Below are 17,218 nucleotides of genomic sequence, written 5' to 3' on the forward strand. Positions count from 1 at the left end.
AGAGAGAGAGAGAGAGAGAGAGAGAGAGAGTCCTGAGGCTGAACTCAGGGTCTGAGTACTATCCGTGTGCTTTTGTGCTTAAGGCTAGTGCACTATCACTTGAGTCCCAGCTCCACTTCTGGCTTTTTGGTGATTAATTGGAGATAAGAATCTCATGGATTTTCCTGTCTGGGCTGGCTTTGAACTGTGATCCTCAGATCTTAGCCTCCTGAGTAGCTAGGATTATAGACATGAGCTACTAGTGCCTAGCTTAAGTTGATCATGTTTAAAGTAATGAGACACAAGATTAAAAACATGAGTGGGATAAAAAGTCATAAAGAATCACCAAGCCAATGTGAAACAAAAGAGAAATTTCTTTTTTTTATTTAAATTTTTTTATTAAAGTAGTTGTACAAAGAAGTTGCCATTCTACAAAACAGTATATGAGTACAAAGTGTCTGACAACATTGTCACTCATCTCTCTAAACACATCCCTTCTCTCACTTTTTTTTTAAATTGAGATTAGGTGATTACATAAATTTTACATATTTTAGAGTCACACATTTTAATTTTCACATGGCAAATTGTCATTATCATGGTCTGTACAGTTTGTGAATTGTATGAGCTTTGACATTACAAGTTATTTTTCCACATCAGGTGATTTTTACATTTCTTTCCTTTTGCTTAGTGTAGGCTGTTCCCACTTATTCTGTTCCTCCTCCTGGCTTCCCTCTGTTGTGTGCATATATCTATCATATATATGGTCCAGAGCATGGAATCATTTAGCAATGATATGACAAAATGGGTGGCTGTCTGTTTCTTGAGTCCTGTTTGCCATATCTTCTTGTATTTTGGCTTTAGTATCCACAAATCAGGGAGAGTGTGTGCCATTTGTCACTTTGTTCTTGGCTTACTTTGCTCAAAATAATATGCTCTAGTTCCATCCATTTCCCTGCAAATGCCATTATTTTGTCCTTTCTAATGGCTGCATAATATTCCATTGTATATAGGTACCACAAATTTTGGATCACTCATCAGTAGTGGGGCATCTGGGTTGTTTCCAAATCTTGGCTATTGTGAACAGTGCTACATAAACATGGAGGTGCATGTGTCTTGGTATACTGGTCCCTGTTACTCAGGGTATATGCCTAGGAGTGGTATGGCTGGGTCATAGGAGAGGTCTATATTTAGCTTTCTAAGGTGTCTCTAGACTGTTTTCCAAAGTGGTTGTATTAGTATACATTCCCACCAGCAATGCAGTAGGGTTCCTCTTTCTCCACATCCCCTCCAGCATTTGTCGTTGGCTGACTTTAGGATGTGAGCCATTCTGACTGGGGTAAGGTGGTATCTCAGTGTTGTTTTTATTTGCATTTCCTTTACAGCCAGGGATGATGAACATTTCTTCATGTGTTTCTTTGCCATTTTTATCTAAAAGAGAAATTTCTAAAGCTGAACACTACAAGGGCCTAAAGATTTAAAAGAGTTAAGCTGATAGCCATAGCCAAATGGGAAACTGAAGATAAACCTGAAATATAAAGATCAAGAGAGAGAGTTAGAAAGGTTGAAGAAGCAAACATGGCACAGCTTGCCTTGTGGGGAGTGTAGGAAGCGGAGCAAGGTATGAAGAGGGATAGAGGTACAGGTGCTGGATCCTCTCAGGAGGCCTGTGTGGGCTTTGTGGAAGCAGAGGCAATTCGAGTATCTGCTGTAGTAAAGGCAAAGGGCAGGAGAACCAGTCCTAAAGACTTGTGAGGATGAAGAACGAGCTGAGGGACAACAGAGAGAGCAATTGGCCCAGGCCAGGACACCAAACTGCAGCCTAACTACAGCCGTTGCTCTGTGTAGGTGGCTGTGGCCCTTACAGTGTGTCCCTTGGCAGCCTCCCGAAACTGCTTTTCCAGCTTTGGTCCTGCCCTTAAAGCTTGGTTTATTTGGCAAAGTCACTGTGTAAGGTGTAAATGGTTGGAAAGGACATTAGGTGTTCCCTGGTAGACTAGTAGGAGCCTTCAGAGGAGGGGGAGTTGCAGGGGTTTTTTTGGAGAGCAATACCTGTAGAGTCCACCCACTCTTGCTGTCCTGTCTGCCCTCAGCATGGAGCTACAGAAATGATGCCAGAGATAGGCTCCCCCAGCTTTCTTTCTCATTCACAGAAGAGGGTCTCAGGGTTTGCACGTGTGCTGTGGTCACTGTACAGGCCAGGCCTGGTAGTTTCAGGGTTTGCATGTGTGCTGTGTGGTCGCCATATGGGCCAGGCCTGGTGGCCTCAGGGTTCACGCGTGTGCTGTGTGGTTGCTGTATGGGCCGGGCCTGGTGGTCCCAGGGTCCATGCGTATGCTGTGTGCTCACTGTACAGGCCAGGCCTGGTAGTCTCAGAGTTCATGTGTGTGCTGTGTGATCACTGTACAGGCCAGGCCTGGTGGTCTCAGCGTTCGTATGTGTGCTGTGTGATTGCTGTATGTGCCAGGCCTGATGGTCTCAGGCTTCACTTGTGTGCTGTATGGTGGCTATATGGGCCAGGCCTGATGGTCTCAGAATTCGCATGTGTGCTGTGTGGTCGCTATATGGGCCAGGCCTGGTGGGGTCCCTGACACACACTACCAGGCTCATGGGCACCAGTTGTTGCTGACCCTGCATCAAGGAGCCCTTTGCCTCTACTTTCAGTGTGGTCCAGGCTCACAGTTACATGTAGTAGCGGTCTCTCATCTTGTTTGGCCCCAGATAGGAGGGACATGTGTTACCATCAGCCCGCCAGTCCTGGTACACTTTCAGACAATGTATTTGCTTCTGGTGTCTCATACTTGACAGTGAGCAGCTACTGTCAGACTCGCAGGGAAGCCAGTGGAGCATCTTGATCCAACCCTCACTCACCAGAGCATCCTGAGGATTTTTCCCCAACCCAGGAACACACATCAAAGCATGGATTTTACGTTTCATTTATTTTTTACTTCTGCACTCAGTGAGTCACTGCAGACTAGGCAGGAGCTGATCAGCATGTGCTACCTACAGGTGTGGCCGGGACACTGTAGAGTGGGATAGCAGGTCTACTCCCACAAGACACAAGGAAGCCTGGCCCGCTATGTCACCTTCCTCTGTCCTGGGAGTCTTGCTGCTCCTCTTGGAGGTTGTGGAACACCTCTTCCCAGACTGCAGTCCTTTCCTGACCGTGGGCAGCTCCTCATGTCCTCTGGCAGGGCCTTTTGGTTGCATGATTAACTAGCATCTGACCTGGTATTTCTCCCAGGAATCCCTCTTCCTGTCCTCTTGAGCATCGTAGCTAGGCCTCAATTTTAGTATGTTTCTAGGGACTTGGGATTTCTCTCTGGGATATGGAATAGGGTAGAGGAAAGAGACTGTGGAAATAAAAGGAAAAATTGAGATTTAAGCACTCTAGGCACCACAGGGTGTGGTCAGTGCTGTACTTAGCACTCACAAGTCTCTGCACCAAGTGGGTTCTTGCTGCCATTGTACAGACGGGGAAACGGAGTCTCAGAGGGAAGAGGTCATGGCTGCATGACCTTGTGGATCTAGACCAGGAAGCACCTTGTATCTAGATGACGATGAGTGCTTCTGGTCCCAGCCATGGTGTGCCCATTCTGTCCTGAAACCGGCTTGATACCAGGCTCCCAAGGGCAGTGGCACAGGGGGCAGGGGCCTCCTGGGCCTGGGAACAGATTGGCACAGCAGCCTGGTCGGTATTCCTTGTTCTGCTGGACCTTGGGCTGAGGATGCTTTCAGTGCGGGCCACACTGAATCCTGTTCCACTCAGCACTTCTGCTCTTCTCATCAGGTCTCTGGGTTTGGTTTGAAAATGTGCAGCTCTGTGTGCCCACATTTCAAAATAAACAACCCCACCCTGTGTCTTAAACCACACAGAGGTACCCTGCAGCCCAGCAAGTGCTGCAGGCTTCCTGCCCCAACCCTGGGGCCCCAGGGCAGGAAACCTGCCCTGGTAGAAGCAACTGTGACCTGACCTCAGGTCCCCACTGCCTCAGGAGAGTGCAGAGGTCCTCACCAGTCTCCCTAGCAGGTTTGTTAGGGACTCGAGGGTAATAGTGTCGTTTTTGGGTGTTAGAGCATGTTCCCCATAGGGGAGCATGCAGGCAGTGATTCCACGGCCGAGCGGGAGACATCTGTCTCCTGGCAGCCTGTTGTGGAAGCTCACGGTGTGGAGTTGTGCAGACAGCGTTAGGGTCCCAATGAGAGGAAGGAGGAGAAGTCTCCAGACATCCCCAGCCCGGAGCTGCTCTGGGGAATGTGGCAACTCACAGTGAGCGGCCTGACATCCCAGAGCAGCCCACTCCTGTGGACATTTGATACAGTGTTTGCTTTAATGCAAATTCAGTCCAGCTTTTAGTTAATGACTTTATCATGTGCACATTTCATTAGCTGAAAATTCATCCATTGAGAAACACAGTGACCTTTCTTGAGCCATTCCCCACCTGTAGGGCCACCGGCTACCTTGGAAGCCACCAGGAACCACATGTGTCCTCTGCCCAAAATGGGCCTTGAACCTGACCGTGTGTCTGTCTGGCTCCTCAGTCTTTGGAACACAAAGACCAGGCCTATGGAAATATCCCTGGGGTTTCACCCTTCTCACACAGCCCTTGCCCTCTCCCCAAATCCACCTACCCTACACCCCAGATATGGGAGCTTGCAGGAGGGCGCTGGGGACCCAGCCATGTCACTTTCTCATGACCAGTGCTGCTTGTCACGGGACTCAGCAGCTGGGGTAGGGTGGGGCCGCCGTGGCCTCCAGCAGATGTCGGGAAATGACTCAAGGGTGGGTTGGTGGTTTCTCTGCAAGACCCAAGTAGGGCCTGAACTCTGTGGGCAATGGGTGGGGAAAGAGGAGGGAGAGGTTCAAAGGCTCTCATGGGAAAAGCAGGAGGGGGGGGGGAGATTCAGAAGGCTCTAGAGGAGGAGAGGGAGGGAGGAGGAGGAAGAGGGATTCAGAGGGCTATAGGAGGGGCCAGGGATGAGAAGCAGGAAGAGAAACCTAGGGGTACCGAAAGTATCACTTAAAGAAGATGACTGTTTTCTAAGAGGATTTCTTTTTTCTTTATGAAGGTTTTGATTGATTCTGTGAAGCTTCATTTGAGCCTCCACTGGCTTCTTTATACAAAGTGAAAAGAGCTCATCTGCCACCCTGGCAACCTTGGGCAGAGGCTGCATTCATTTCCTCTTGTGAAACAGCAGTATTTGAGAGGAGCCAAGCCCTTCCCTGCAGACTTTCTTGTTTTGGAAGAGGGTTCTGGAGCCCTCTGGCTGCTGGTGGGGGCTGCCTGTCCACCCCATTACTCATGCATCTACTGCCCTTGGCTGCAGTCTGGACAAAGCCTGCCTGTGCTGGACACACCCGGGGCTGAGCTTCTCTGGGAAGGAGAGTGTGGTTCTTTCTGTATGTCCCATGGAGCTCTGCAAAAAGGGGGCATTGTTTGCAGGGCAGCCTGCAGTGAGAGGGAAGGACAAGGGGGAGAAATGTCTTCATGTTGAGCTGGTCTCCATTTTTGTGTGTGAAAATACTTTCCCTCTGCTGCCTAGTAAGAGACACTTGCAGAGTTTCTGTGATGAGAGGACACAAGGTGTGGAGCTGGGGCTGGCTGTGTGCCTGCACCCTCCCGCTCTGGACCTGCCCCAGTTCTTGCCGAGGAGAAGACCTGGTGTCCTGTCCTCCTTAGCCCAGAAGGGTTCTTCCCAACTTCCACTGTTGTGCTGCGGCTACACCCTGCTGTTCCCTTGCCGTGTGCACGATGTTTGGCTGGTCCCAGTGGCCACCTTGCCCAGAGGGGCGGGGCTAGGGTCATTTTGGACATCCTGGCCTATCAGGTGCAGGGGCTCTCATCCAACTCAGGGAGCTATTTCAGAATCTGGGGATCCCTTGTATAGACTTGCCTGCTGGTGAGGGTAACTGAACAAATGTGTGGAGTTTATGGTGTGAAAAGGTTCCTTAAGCCATGTGAATTGTCCTCTCTCCAATTGTATCACACAATTCCCAGGGGATTAATATCCTGAGTGTGAGAAGAGTGGTCATGCTAATAGAAGACAGCCCAGGCATTTCAATAGAATGTAAAGCTTTAACAAGCTTGTAGACACATAATACTGGTAGTACTAGGATTCAACTTAAACATGGCAAGCTAAGAACATTTTCCTCCCTGTCTCCCTCCTTTCCTCCCTCCCTTCTCTCTTTTCCTCCCTTTCTTCCTCCCTTTCTTCTTTCTTCCTTTCATCCTTCCCTGATGTCCACATAGCAAAGTCTATTTATTTAGCTGTGGTGCTGGTGGTGGTGGGGATAGAACACAGGCACTCTTGCACGTTAGGCAAATGGTCCACCATTGAGCCACTCCCAGCCAAGTACATTGATCATATTGGTGAGGCTCATTGGGGTGAGATATGAATTTGTTCAGCTTTCTGGAGGGTTCTATGGTATTTCCCCAAAGCTTAGAACAGTGACTCTTCTTCCACCTGCAACCCCATTGTTAGGGCTTTGTTGGCAGCTGTTCCTGGTGTTCACGGTTTCTGATGGTGAAGGCCTGAAAAGATCCCAAGGCACCAGTGTGGGTGTTTCTCACAGCAGTTCCTGGCTGCAAGGATGCTTCGTTCCCTAGCAGTGAGAGCCTATCTTAAATGTTAGTTCTGGTTTCTGGTTTTCTGATCTCTAATTTCTGACATGAATTTCAGCTAAGAAAAGCAGTTTTATTGAGATGTAATTCACAGACCATATAATTGAGCCATTTAAAAGTACAGTTCACTGGTTTTCAGTATATTTAGAGTTGTGCAGCCACCACAGCAATTTTAGAACATTTCATTTTACACCTGAAAAGCCAGCCCCTGTGACTGTCACCATGTCCTCCCACCACCCCCATTCCTACCTCCGCAACCACAGCTGCTCTCTGTTCCCATGGATTTGCCCACTGTGAGCAGCTCCTGGCAGTGAAATTATATGCTGCGTGGCCTCTTGACTCAGGTGTGGTGAAGCTTACCTGTGTCAATGGCTTAAGCGTCATTTCTTCTGATGGCTGATGTCATTGCAGTTACGCACTTCATCCACCTGTCATCCAGTAAAAACTTGAGTATTTCCACTTTGGGGCCGTTACGAATACTACCCTGGATGCCTGCAAGTATGTCCCATGTACCTGTTTTCATTTTGCTTGAGTGTGTGCTTCAGTGGAATTGCAACTCTGCTTGAGCAGCTACCAGACTTGTCTCCAGAGCTGCTGCACATTTGCCCTCCTAGAAAAGTGGATTTGTACTCCTGCCTCCTCACCTCATCTGTTTTGGTCAAAGGTATCCCAGTAGGTCCACATTAGTTTTCATTCTTAAAAATAGCATTTTCTTATTTTTAGTTAAAATGGAAGGAAACATTCTTTGCCATGAGTGCATCTCTTTTTTTTTTTGTCAGTCGTGGGGCTTGAACTCTGGGCCTGGGCACTGTCCCTCAGCAATTCAGGTCAAAGCTAGCATTCTACCACTTGAACTACAGCACCACTTCCAGTTTTCTGGTGGTTTATTGGAGATAAGAGTCTCACGATCTTTCCTGCTCGGGCTGTCTTTGAAGCGAGATCCTCAGATCTCAGCCTCCTGAGTATCTAGGGATTACAGGTGTGAGCCACCAGTGCCCAGCCTGAGTGCATCCTTTTTAAGAAAGCAAACTAAATTCAGAATACAGAAGAGTAAAACCAGAAAAAATTCAAATTTTGTATTAAAATATAATTATGGGTCACCTTGTCATGAAAATGGTGTCTTCTGGGATACTGCTGAGTCTCTGGAAAGGTCCAGGCACAGCCTGGTAGGAATGGAAGACTGCTGCTGGCATGTGAGGCATATGCACCTGGCCCAATCTGCCCTTGGTATCTACTTCACTGTGGAATCCTTCCTGACCAGTGAACCACTACTCCACACAGAGCTGGCTGCGTAGAGTTGGTGTGGCCGGCCTATCTTCCCTGTGCCTTGGTGCTAGGTGCCTGTCCCACTCTGTAAGGAACACTGTGGACAGAGGCCTCTATGTTAACTGTGGCACGTCTCATATACACAGGTGGGATGCTGGAGCAGAGGACCCACAGTTACAGAGGTCAGGTGTCATGTAGGACTCACGCCCAGCTTCAACGAAGTCTAGGGAATCCTGGGCTACTCTGTATGCCCTATTCCTTGGTATAGGATAGCTGGCAAGCATTTTTGGATGTTGGTATCTTCAACGGTCCTCACCCCCTGTGGACTCTGAGGGACGGCTGTGTAGATATCAGTTTCTATTGTGTGACCCTCATCTTGCCCAAGGAGCCCCCTCCAGGGTGAAACCTCAGTGCAGCCTTTGCATGCTGCTTTTATTTGCATGCTAAAGGTAAACACAGTTCTATGCAAGACCTAAAGCAGCCAGAGACCCTCATACTAAGCAGGCCACATGATGGGGTGAAGAGAGAGGGAGCTATAGGGTCTTGTGATGCCTGTCTGTCTTCTTGTGTTCCTGGGAATGCTTGGTGCTGGAGAGATGGAGGAATGGAAGTATGATGAGGTAGAGTCTCAAGTGGTGACATTTGTTCTTTCTGTTCTGTATTCCCAAGGGCATAAAGTGCCATTATCCTCTCTGTGACCAGGTTTCAGGACAGTTCGGAGTCTCTGTCCTCCATTGCTCCTCTAAGTCAGTAAGGGGGCATGGCCTTGACTGTTTCCTTTTGCATGAGGTTCTAAGCCCAAGTCCCACTCTGAGCATGCCTGTGTGCACATGGTTTCCATATTTCCAGTTGTCCTTTGGTATATTATCTCGGCACCACAGAGGTGATAGGAGGCATTCTCACTCCCAGTCTGCTTTCCTGCCACGTTACCTCCAGCCCCCTCATCCTTTGAACGAGCCTCTGTGCTTCTGTCATGATCCTGCTGGGAGCTGGAGCAGGACTGCACCACAGTGCCATCCCATTAATTGTCCAGGAGACCCTGGGTTTCCTGCCCTACATGTCTAGCTCGCTACAGCTCTCGCCATGACCCTCGTGTTTGGGCTAGAGGGCCCTGTCCCACACTGCCTTGATACCTGTCCTCCTCATTGCGCTTTTTTTCTTGCCACTTGTGAGCCCTGGTGGCCCCAAGGGCCTTTGCATCTTCCTCCTTAGTTCTCTTCATGGTCCACACTGACTGGTCAGCTTGCCACTCACTGCAGGAAGCAGCCCTGTCATGTCCTGCTTCATAGTGCTCATTATCATTTTGCAGTGCCCAGATGTCATTGTCTTTTGCTCATCTTTCCCCATAAGGAGAGCCTTGGAAAGCCTTGACTTGTCGCCTTTCCCCCTTGCTGCAGAGTCTGCACAGGGATTGGCAGCGTGAATGTCCACTGAAGCAAGAATGAGCTTGGTTAATGCAGGTCCAAGTGTCACGAAACAATTCTGAGCAGTGGTAGTATTTCCGTTCTCAGTCAAAGCTCCCAGAGCCACGCCACACTTCAGTGCCCAGGGACCCTGTGTGCTCCCCAGAAGCAGCTGCCAGGCTCCATCCCCCTTTCCTGATGACATGGACATGAGGACTACTCCAGGTTTGCACCTGGCTGGCTGTGAGGGCCGCATTCTTTGACAGTGCCAGTGCTTACATTTCAGGAATTGTCATCTTTCCTGCATGTGGGGGGAGGGCCTAGTGGCTTGTGTGGATCTTAGGTTGAATTGGGAACAGAAGCAGCCTGTGTATGGGCACCATGGTTGCTTCTGGTACCACAGTTGTGTGGTTGAGATGCAGATGATTGATAGGACTAGGAAGAGTGGCCAGATAGGTCTGGGCCTGCCTGCCACTCCCTGGCAGGGCCTGCAGAAGGAGAATATTGTTTTCACACTAAGGCAAGGGTTCAAATCACCCTGAGAGAGAAGGAACCACTCTTCTCCTGAGGGTGGAATTGGATCTGTACCTCAAATAAACACACAGCCCCTTTGCTCTAGGGCCAGCAGATTCTACAGAACTTTACACAAATCTGGACACAGCTTCTACCTGTTCTGTATACTCTGCTAGCTCCTGGTCACATGTGGCTGGGGGAAACTGAGGAACTGAATTTTGAATAGAATTAATTTTAATCACTTTAGACTGAAGTAGCTACACTGTGTTTTATGAAATACTTAAGGCAGACTGTCATTCTGGTCCAAGGCCGAGAGCCACATCTGCTGATAGCTATCTTGTGGTACATGTATCATGTTAGGGATAGAATGGAGCATGTGTACATGTGTATAAGGATGTATAGGTGTGTGAAATCATATTTATGACTGTAGTAAGCATGTGTGTATGCATCCATGTGTGTGAGCACATGTGTATGTTTACTGGCTGTTGTGCCTGTACCCAAGCCTCGGCCATGGATGTCTATCCTGAGAACCTGAACTAAATTTTGGGAGGTATAGGGTCTCTCTGTAGCCCAGGATATCCTTAGTTCTCAGTCTGCCCATCTCAGCCTCTCAAGTAACAGAGATTACAGACATGAGCCATGGAGCCTCATTTACTTTATCTAACCCTAGTCACCATCCAAATGCACCCTTCCAAACATGAGAGTTGAATTAAATTTCTGCCCTCCTAATTTCCCACAATGAGGATCAAACTCCAACACAGGGAGCTCAACCCAGATCCCAGCCATGGCCAAGCGTGGCTGGTAGCTGTGTGTTGGTGCCCAGGCAGGGGTGGGAAGTCTAGTTTGTGAACTGTTTGGCAGGCAGAGCGGGAAGACAGTAAGCAGTGAGCAACCTCTTCAAGCCCAGTTTTCTATAGGTGTGTGGATAATAATGATGCCTCTAGAGCCAGGGTCACAGCTAAGGTCTTGTGGTATCTTGGTGATGCTCACCCTAGTCCTTTAGGCAGCTATCAGAATGGCTGTCTGTTTGCAGGTACAAACAGGTAATTCTAAGAATTAATTAATTAAGGGGTCTCACCCATTTCATCTCATCACACCTGAGTGACCAGGAGCAGCTCACCAACCTCCTACATTTGAATCATAGTTCTGGCTCCAAATATTCATACACACTCACATATAAACGTGTCTGTGGCATTTGCACACTAGCTGGTTTGTGTACACACAAACACATTCAAGATACCTGCACAAACCCACATACATGTTCTTATGCACACACATGTATATGTTTGTGCACACATGGAATCACAGCTGTGTCCACAGTATATGTTCATGCACTGTGTGTGTGTGTACATGGCTTGGGTCTTATGTTCTTGTTTAACTCTTTCACTCAGATGCTTTTCACTAATGACTGGAGTTCTACCACTTAAACCATGGATCCAGCTCCAGTTTTTTGGTAATTGAAGATCAGAGTCTTCTGGGTTTATCTGCCTAGGCTAGCTTTAAACCATGGTTCTCAGATCCCAGTCTACTTTGTCACTAGGATTATAGGCATGAGCCAAAGGCATCCAACACTCATACACTTTTTATATGCTTGCCTCTTAGGTAATGCGTCTGTTCAAATCTTTTGCCCATTTTAAAATTACATGCTCTCACTGAGTTGTTAAGGTCCTTTGTATACTCTGGACAGATTACTGACTAGCAAATATTTTTCCCAAGTCTGTCTTTACTTTCTTATTGGTGTTGTTTAAAATATAGAAGTGTTTTTATATTGGGCTGGGAAGGTGGCTCAGTGGTAGAGCACTTGCCTTGCATGCATGAGGCCCTGGGCTCAACTCCTCAGCACCACATAAGCAAAAAGAAAAAAGCCAGAAGTGGCGCTGTGGCTCAAGTGGTAGAGCGCTAGCCTTGAGCTGAAGAGCTGAGGGACAGCGCCCAGGCCCAGAGTTCAGGCCCTACAACTGGACCCCCCCCCAAAAAAAAAGTGTTTTGTATTTTAAAGTTTGATGACATCTGGCTTAACTTTATAAGACTTCAGGTTACAGATTTATCCATCTTCTGAGAGCATTATGATTCCAGCCTTCACGTGTGGTGTGTGATCTGTTTTGAGTTAGTTCTGTTTATGACAGTGGCCAGCTTCTGGCTATCTCACACAGACACCCGACAAGGCCCAGTGCTGGGTGCCTTCCTGCTTCTGCCTCAGAACATGACACGTTGCTTTACTTCCTCCTTGAATAATCAAGCTTCCTGTTTTGGAATTTAGCCAGAAATGTACATGAAGCATCTAATGGCAACTTAGATCAGTGTCTGTACTGAAGTGGTCATTTGATTTCCTAAGCAGCTCACCAGGTCCACTGGTGTCTTTGTGATGTCAAGAGCTGATATTTCCAAGTACCCCTCCAAGACAATAGGGAGGTTTGTTTAGTGACAGCCCACTGGCTTTCTGCCCCTTGATTAGAGCTTTCATTTATTTTAAGTGTAAGGCTGCCACAGCTGTGGAATGACTCACACATAGGCTGTGAGCCACAAGAGCAGTAGGGACCTTTCCCCATCAGAATCAAAGACAGTGCTTTGGGTAGATTTTGCACTAGATCTTGGTGGGGGGAGGGGAAAGAGAAGTGTGCCTGAGACTGGAATTGTATGTTTTTTTTCCTTTAAATGTATAATTGAGTACTGCTACCCTTTACCTAAATCATTTGCCTTTAAAACATCATAACTGTCTTGAGGATCCGCACTGAACATGGGCACTTTGTTAAAGGCCAGGATCCACACTGAGCTCTTGATTCCTGAATTGTGATTCTTGAGCTCGATTATTTAAACCAAGTACAGAGGTTCATTCTTTGAGAGGAATGCTGAGCCACCCCACCAGGGTTTGGGGCAGTCTGTTTTCTGAGCCAGTTTCATATCTCACAAGTGGAACTCAGAATGGTTGTTCCCATGGCACATGTGAAAATAGGACTGCCGATGTGTTCCTGAGAGCAGGGCTGGCCAGGAGGGAGGCCGGGCTGCTGCTCAGCCAACACAAGCTGACTGCAGCATGGGTTCTAACAATGCTTGTTTTGTTTGTTTGTCTAGTCCCTTTTATGGAGAAGACTTTTACTGTGAAATTCCTCGGAGTTTTCGTCACCTCTCGTTTTACATTTTCGATAGAGACGTATTCCGGAGGGATTCCATCATAGGTAGGTACTTAAATGGCTGTTTCCTTCATTGTTTTTCTCCTCTCGTTCTTCTATATTCTTCCAAGTACCCTCTACTCTTATGCCTAGAGGGACTGTCAGTATTAGTCTGGAGCCTTTAGGGTGAGCATGTGGAGTCGAGTAGCCCCTGGCAGGAGTACGGTGGTGCCTGTCATCTTGTCTTAGTGTGTGTGGCCTCCCATGTCTTCCTGAATCTTGGCTCCTATCAGAGAGTTCAGAACAGTTTCTAAGCAGCATTTCAAGGCTGGAGCATAGCATGTCCCACACCTTCTCCAGACAACCTTTGAGATGGATTCCTTCCAGGGTCCCTCAAGGAGAAGCTTCTCCTCTTTGCCTCCAGGCTGCTCTTGTCCCTGACTCCAGCCAGTGATTGAAAGGACAGAAGAGCTATGAGAGGTGTTGGGTCCAGACAGACTTGCTCCAAGCTCAGTGGATCCTCTTAGGTCCCTGAGCCTCCATTTCCCTCCAGCTTCAAGGAGATTCTTGTGATAATTGAGTGAAAAGTCCAGGTGACTCTTCCACTGGGCACATGGTCTAGACCCAAGTCTAGTGGGCAGCAAAGGAAGCCACCCTCCTGAGTATGGGCATCAGCACTTGGATGACCAGTTCCTTCCAGCTGTTCTTGGTGATGTACAAAGCTTGGACTACTGTTGTCAGGCCTAGCCCCTAATCAAATGGAGTGCTGTTGTAGGATTTAGGGGATATCTCTGAGGTCTAGAGGTCCTAAGGTACTAGGGCTTCCCACCTCAGGATTTAGTGGTACTTGGAGTATTCAAGGTGCTGTCTAAGGTTCTAGGGTGCTCTCACAGTGGTGCCAGCATTAAGGAGAGAGTCCTGGGGAGAAGGAGGCCCATCTTGGATGTTGGTTCTGTCACTAGCTGCTGCACAGTGTCAGTTCATGCCACTAAAGTGTATAATGTGGTTGACTGCTATCTGAGCAGGCTGGATCTGGTTTGACTTCCCTTGGATGTGAGGACTGAACATGTCTCACTTGCACAGACTATGTCTATTCATCTGTTAGAGAGCTTAGTGGGAAGAGGCTGTGGAGCCTAGTCTGGTCACAGCAGAGGCTCCGTGTATGTTCAGTTGTATTCTAGAAGTGAGATGCAATATCTCATAGCAGAAGCTTCAGAGGAAGAGGAAGAAAGGACATACCCGACAAAGGAAGAGGAAGAAAGGTCACACCTGCCAAAGGAAGAAGAAGAAAGGACATATCTGATAAAGGAAGAGGGAAAAAAAGGGCATACCTGCAGGGTGCCAGTGGCTGGTTCACGCCTATTATACTGCTCAGGAGACTGAAATCTGAGGATCATAATTTGAAGCCAGCCCAGGCAGGAAAGTCTGTGAAACTCTTATCTCCAATTATTCACCAAAAAGCTGGATGTGGAGACGTAGCTCAAGTAGTAGAGTGCTATCCTTGAGCTAAAAATCTTAGGGACAGTGCCCAGGCCTTGAATGTAGCTCTAGGACCAGTGTGTGCACATGCACACACATACATCTCTACATCTGACAGAGTAAGAGTATAAACAAGCCATACCTTACAAAAGAAGAGTATAAAAGAACATACCTGACAAAATAAAACCTCTAATACCACAGGAACACATGTCAGGAATGCCAGAACTGCTAAAGCCTAAAAATGAAATTGTAGGCCAGGTGCAGTGGCTCACACCTGTAATCGCAGCTACTTTGGAGAAGAAAGATCAGGAGGATTGTATTTCAAGTCCCGCCCAGGAAAAAAGTTAGAGAGATCCCATCTCAACCAATAAGGTTTTCATGCTGGCATAAGCTGAGCATTTCAGCTCTATGGAAGACTGCAGGACGGCAGTCCAGGCCAGCTGGGCAAAAGTGTGAGACCTTCCACATGACTCTTAACAAGTCAAGCAAATATCCTCTGAAGCTGACAAGAGAGAATACAAACCAAAAAATGCCAGAGCTTTGGCTGGTCCTGCCATCTGTGGAGCTTCAGTTAGATGTTTAATTAGCTGCATTTGGTATTGTAGAGTTATTTGCTCCCAAATCACTACATTGCCCCTGCTGCCCAGATCATCAGTGCTGGTGTCATGCTCTGGCCCATTTTTGGTTCTATAACCAAAAACCTGTGATAGGAACATATAAGTGAAGAGGTGGAGAGTCCAAGCTGCAGGGTGCTAGTTTTGCTGAAGCCCCAGCTGCCTTACAGCATGGCAGGGAGCTGAGTGAGTTATGTGTAGATGGGGCACACGAGCCCAGTCACATGGGCACCTCGCCATACAGCCATCCCACGTGGGGGGCTCTGCTCCCTTCAGAGGCACCCTCCAAGAGACCTCGAGGCGGACAAGCTGGAGCTGGGCAACAGCTGGGAACCAGGCCAGGAGGAAAGGCTCATGCTCAGCTGTGTTTTACACTTCTGAATGTTTTGAATTTTGCTCAGTGTTTCTGTATGGCCTGTCTAAAAGTTAAACGAAGAACTTCTGAAACTAAAGATGGCCGAGGTGTGTAAGGTGCTAGATTCACATGAATACTCACTGTATGTCTGCTCTGTGCCACTGAAAACACAAACAACAGCATTGCAAATAGTGTTTCCATTAGAAAAGGCAACCCTCCAGTTCAGCAAATGAATCCCAGCACTCAGAGGTTTCCTTATCCCTTTTCACAGCAGTACATTACCCAGCTCAGTCTTAAGAAACTTGTTTCATGTCATCTTGTTCCTGAGAGGCTCAAAAGTTGTGTCCCACTGGGGGTAAGGTCTGTTTTGCAAAAGCCATGTGGCCATTTGTGGGGAGGAGGGATTGCTCTGTGCCTTCTGGAATAGCTTGGATGGTGGTGAAAGGTCATGGAGCCCAATGATGGAGAAATACAAGGAACACCCAGTAGGGAAAGTAGGGTGGGAGGAGAGGAGAAGAGAGGAGCCATGGAGGAGTTTGGCTCTTGTATGATTCTGTTTGGAGGAAACGAGGTACGGTGGGTGAGTGGGCTTGTATAGGTGTGATGGTGTCTTTCTCCTACCTGCATCTTGCTTCTGCTTCACACTCAACTCTCCCACAAGTTGTGACAGCTCTCAGGGGCCTGGTGGATTCATTAATAACTGTGATTGTCAGAGTTCCATGCCCCAGAATCTGCATGTGACAGACAGCAGCTGAGCCACAGGCTTACCATGGCCAATTGTGATGCCCCTTGTGTTGAACCAAGTGGAATAGGCATGTGAAATGGTTACCCTTGCCTAAGCCATGAATCTTAGAATCTCTGAGACAAGAGGTTGTTCTAGAGTTTTACCCAGTGAAGATGTATGAGGCCCAGCTGCCTCTCTACACTATACCAGAATAAACCGGAATGGGAATGAGGTGTGAACAGTGGCACAAATGTCAGTACACAAAGCCTGAAGGCAGATGCTTCATCTGGGCCATCCTCAGGTATTTGGGAAGCTTATTACTTGCACTTTGTTTCACCCTCCAGACCTCCCCCATGCCACATAGGCATGAGGCCCCTCCTAACAGGGAAACCTCTGGCATGAGGCCCCTCCTAACAGGGAAACCTCTGGGGTCTGAAGCCGGAACAGAGGGCTGTCACAAGACCAGTCAAGTCCTCAGACACGGTGGAAGCTGACTGTGGAGGGACAGACAGGAAGCCTCTGTGCAGCTCACACCTGTCAGCCTTTGGGGCAGAGGGGTCTGCGCCCCGTGCTGCCCTCTGGGAACCAGAGGGTCATCACTGTAAGATAATGTGTGGAAAGAGGCAGCGGAGACCTCTCCACACTCAGCCACCATTTCTTCACTGGGGTGTTTGTATAATAACCTCTGCCCATTCAGGACCACTGCAGGATGATAGGAGATGGCAGGTAGAATGTTCTAGTAACTACAGAACAGGCTGGAGAGACAGGCCACACTGGGGCTGCTGGGCTTGGGCAGATGGGCCTGTGAAGGCTTGAGACTTCTGAAGCATTTAAAAAAACCTTGTTTTGAAAAGAGAACTCTTGGCATGCTGGAGTTACAGGGTGGCTGCTGGTGTAAGAGCCAGGGCCACACTCAGAGGGAAGCAGGCTGGAAGGACGCAGGGTTTCTTGCTGTGGATGTGATCCTGCAGAAGGCGGAAGTCGTTGGGTGCAGATAGAAAGTGCCAGAACTGCAAACATATTTTCTTCATTCTGTTTTGAGGTATAAGAAATCCTGTGTTTTTTGGGCATTTACCCAAATGTTTACAAACAAGACCACACTAAAGCTACCAGCACAACTATGTTTATTGCAGCATTATTTACCATAGCTAAGAT

At 48.1% G+C, this 17,218-nt stretch overlaps 1 protein-coding gene across 2 annotated transcripts in view; it reads left to right on the top strand.

Moving 5' to 3' along the window:
• Positions 1 to 17,218, top strand: part of Rasa3 (RAS p21 protein activator 3) — a 58,431-nt gene that overhangs the window by 2,863 nt on the left and 38,350 nt on the right. For both annotated transcript variants that reach the window (XM_013022798.1, XM_013022796.1), the window contains exon 3: positions 12,854 to 12,957. In XM_013022798.1, coding sequence (XP_012878252.1) covers positions 12,854 to 12,957 — 104 coding nt within the window. The remainder of the gene's footprint in view (positions 1 to 12,853; positions 12,958 to 17,218) is intronic.

Source organism: Dipodomys ordii, unplaced genomic scaffold, assembly GCF_000151885.1.
Source record: "Dipodomys ordii isolate 6190 unplaced genomic scaffold, Dord_2.0 Scaffold64, whole genome shotgun sequence".
NCBI lineage: Eukaryota > Metazoa > Chordata > Mammalia > Rodentia > Heteromyidae > Dipodomys > Dipodomys ordii.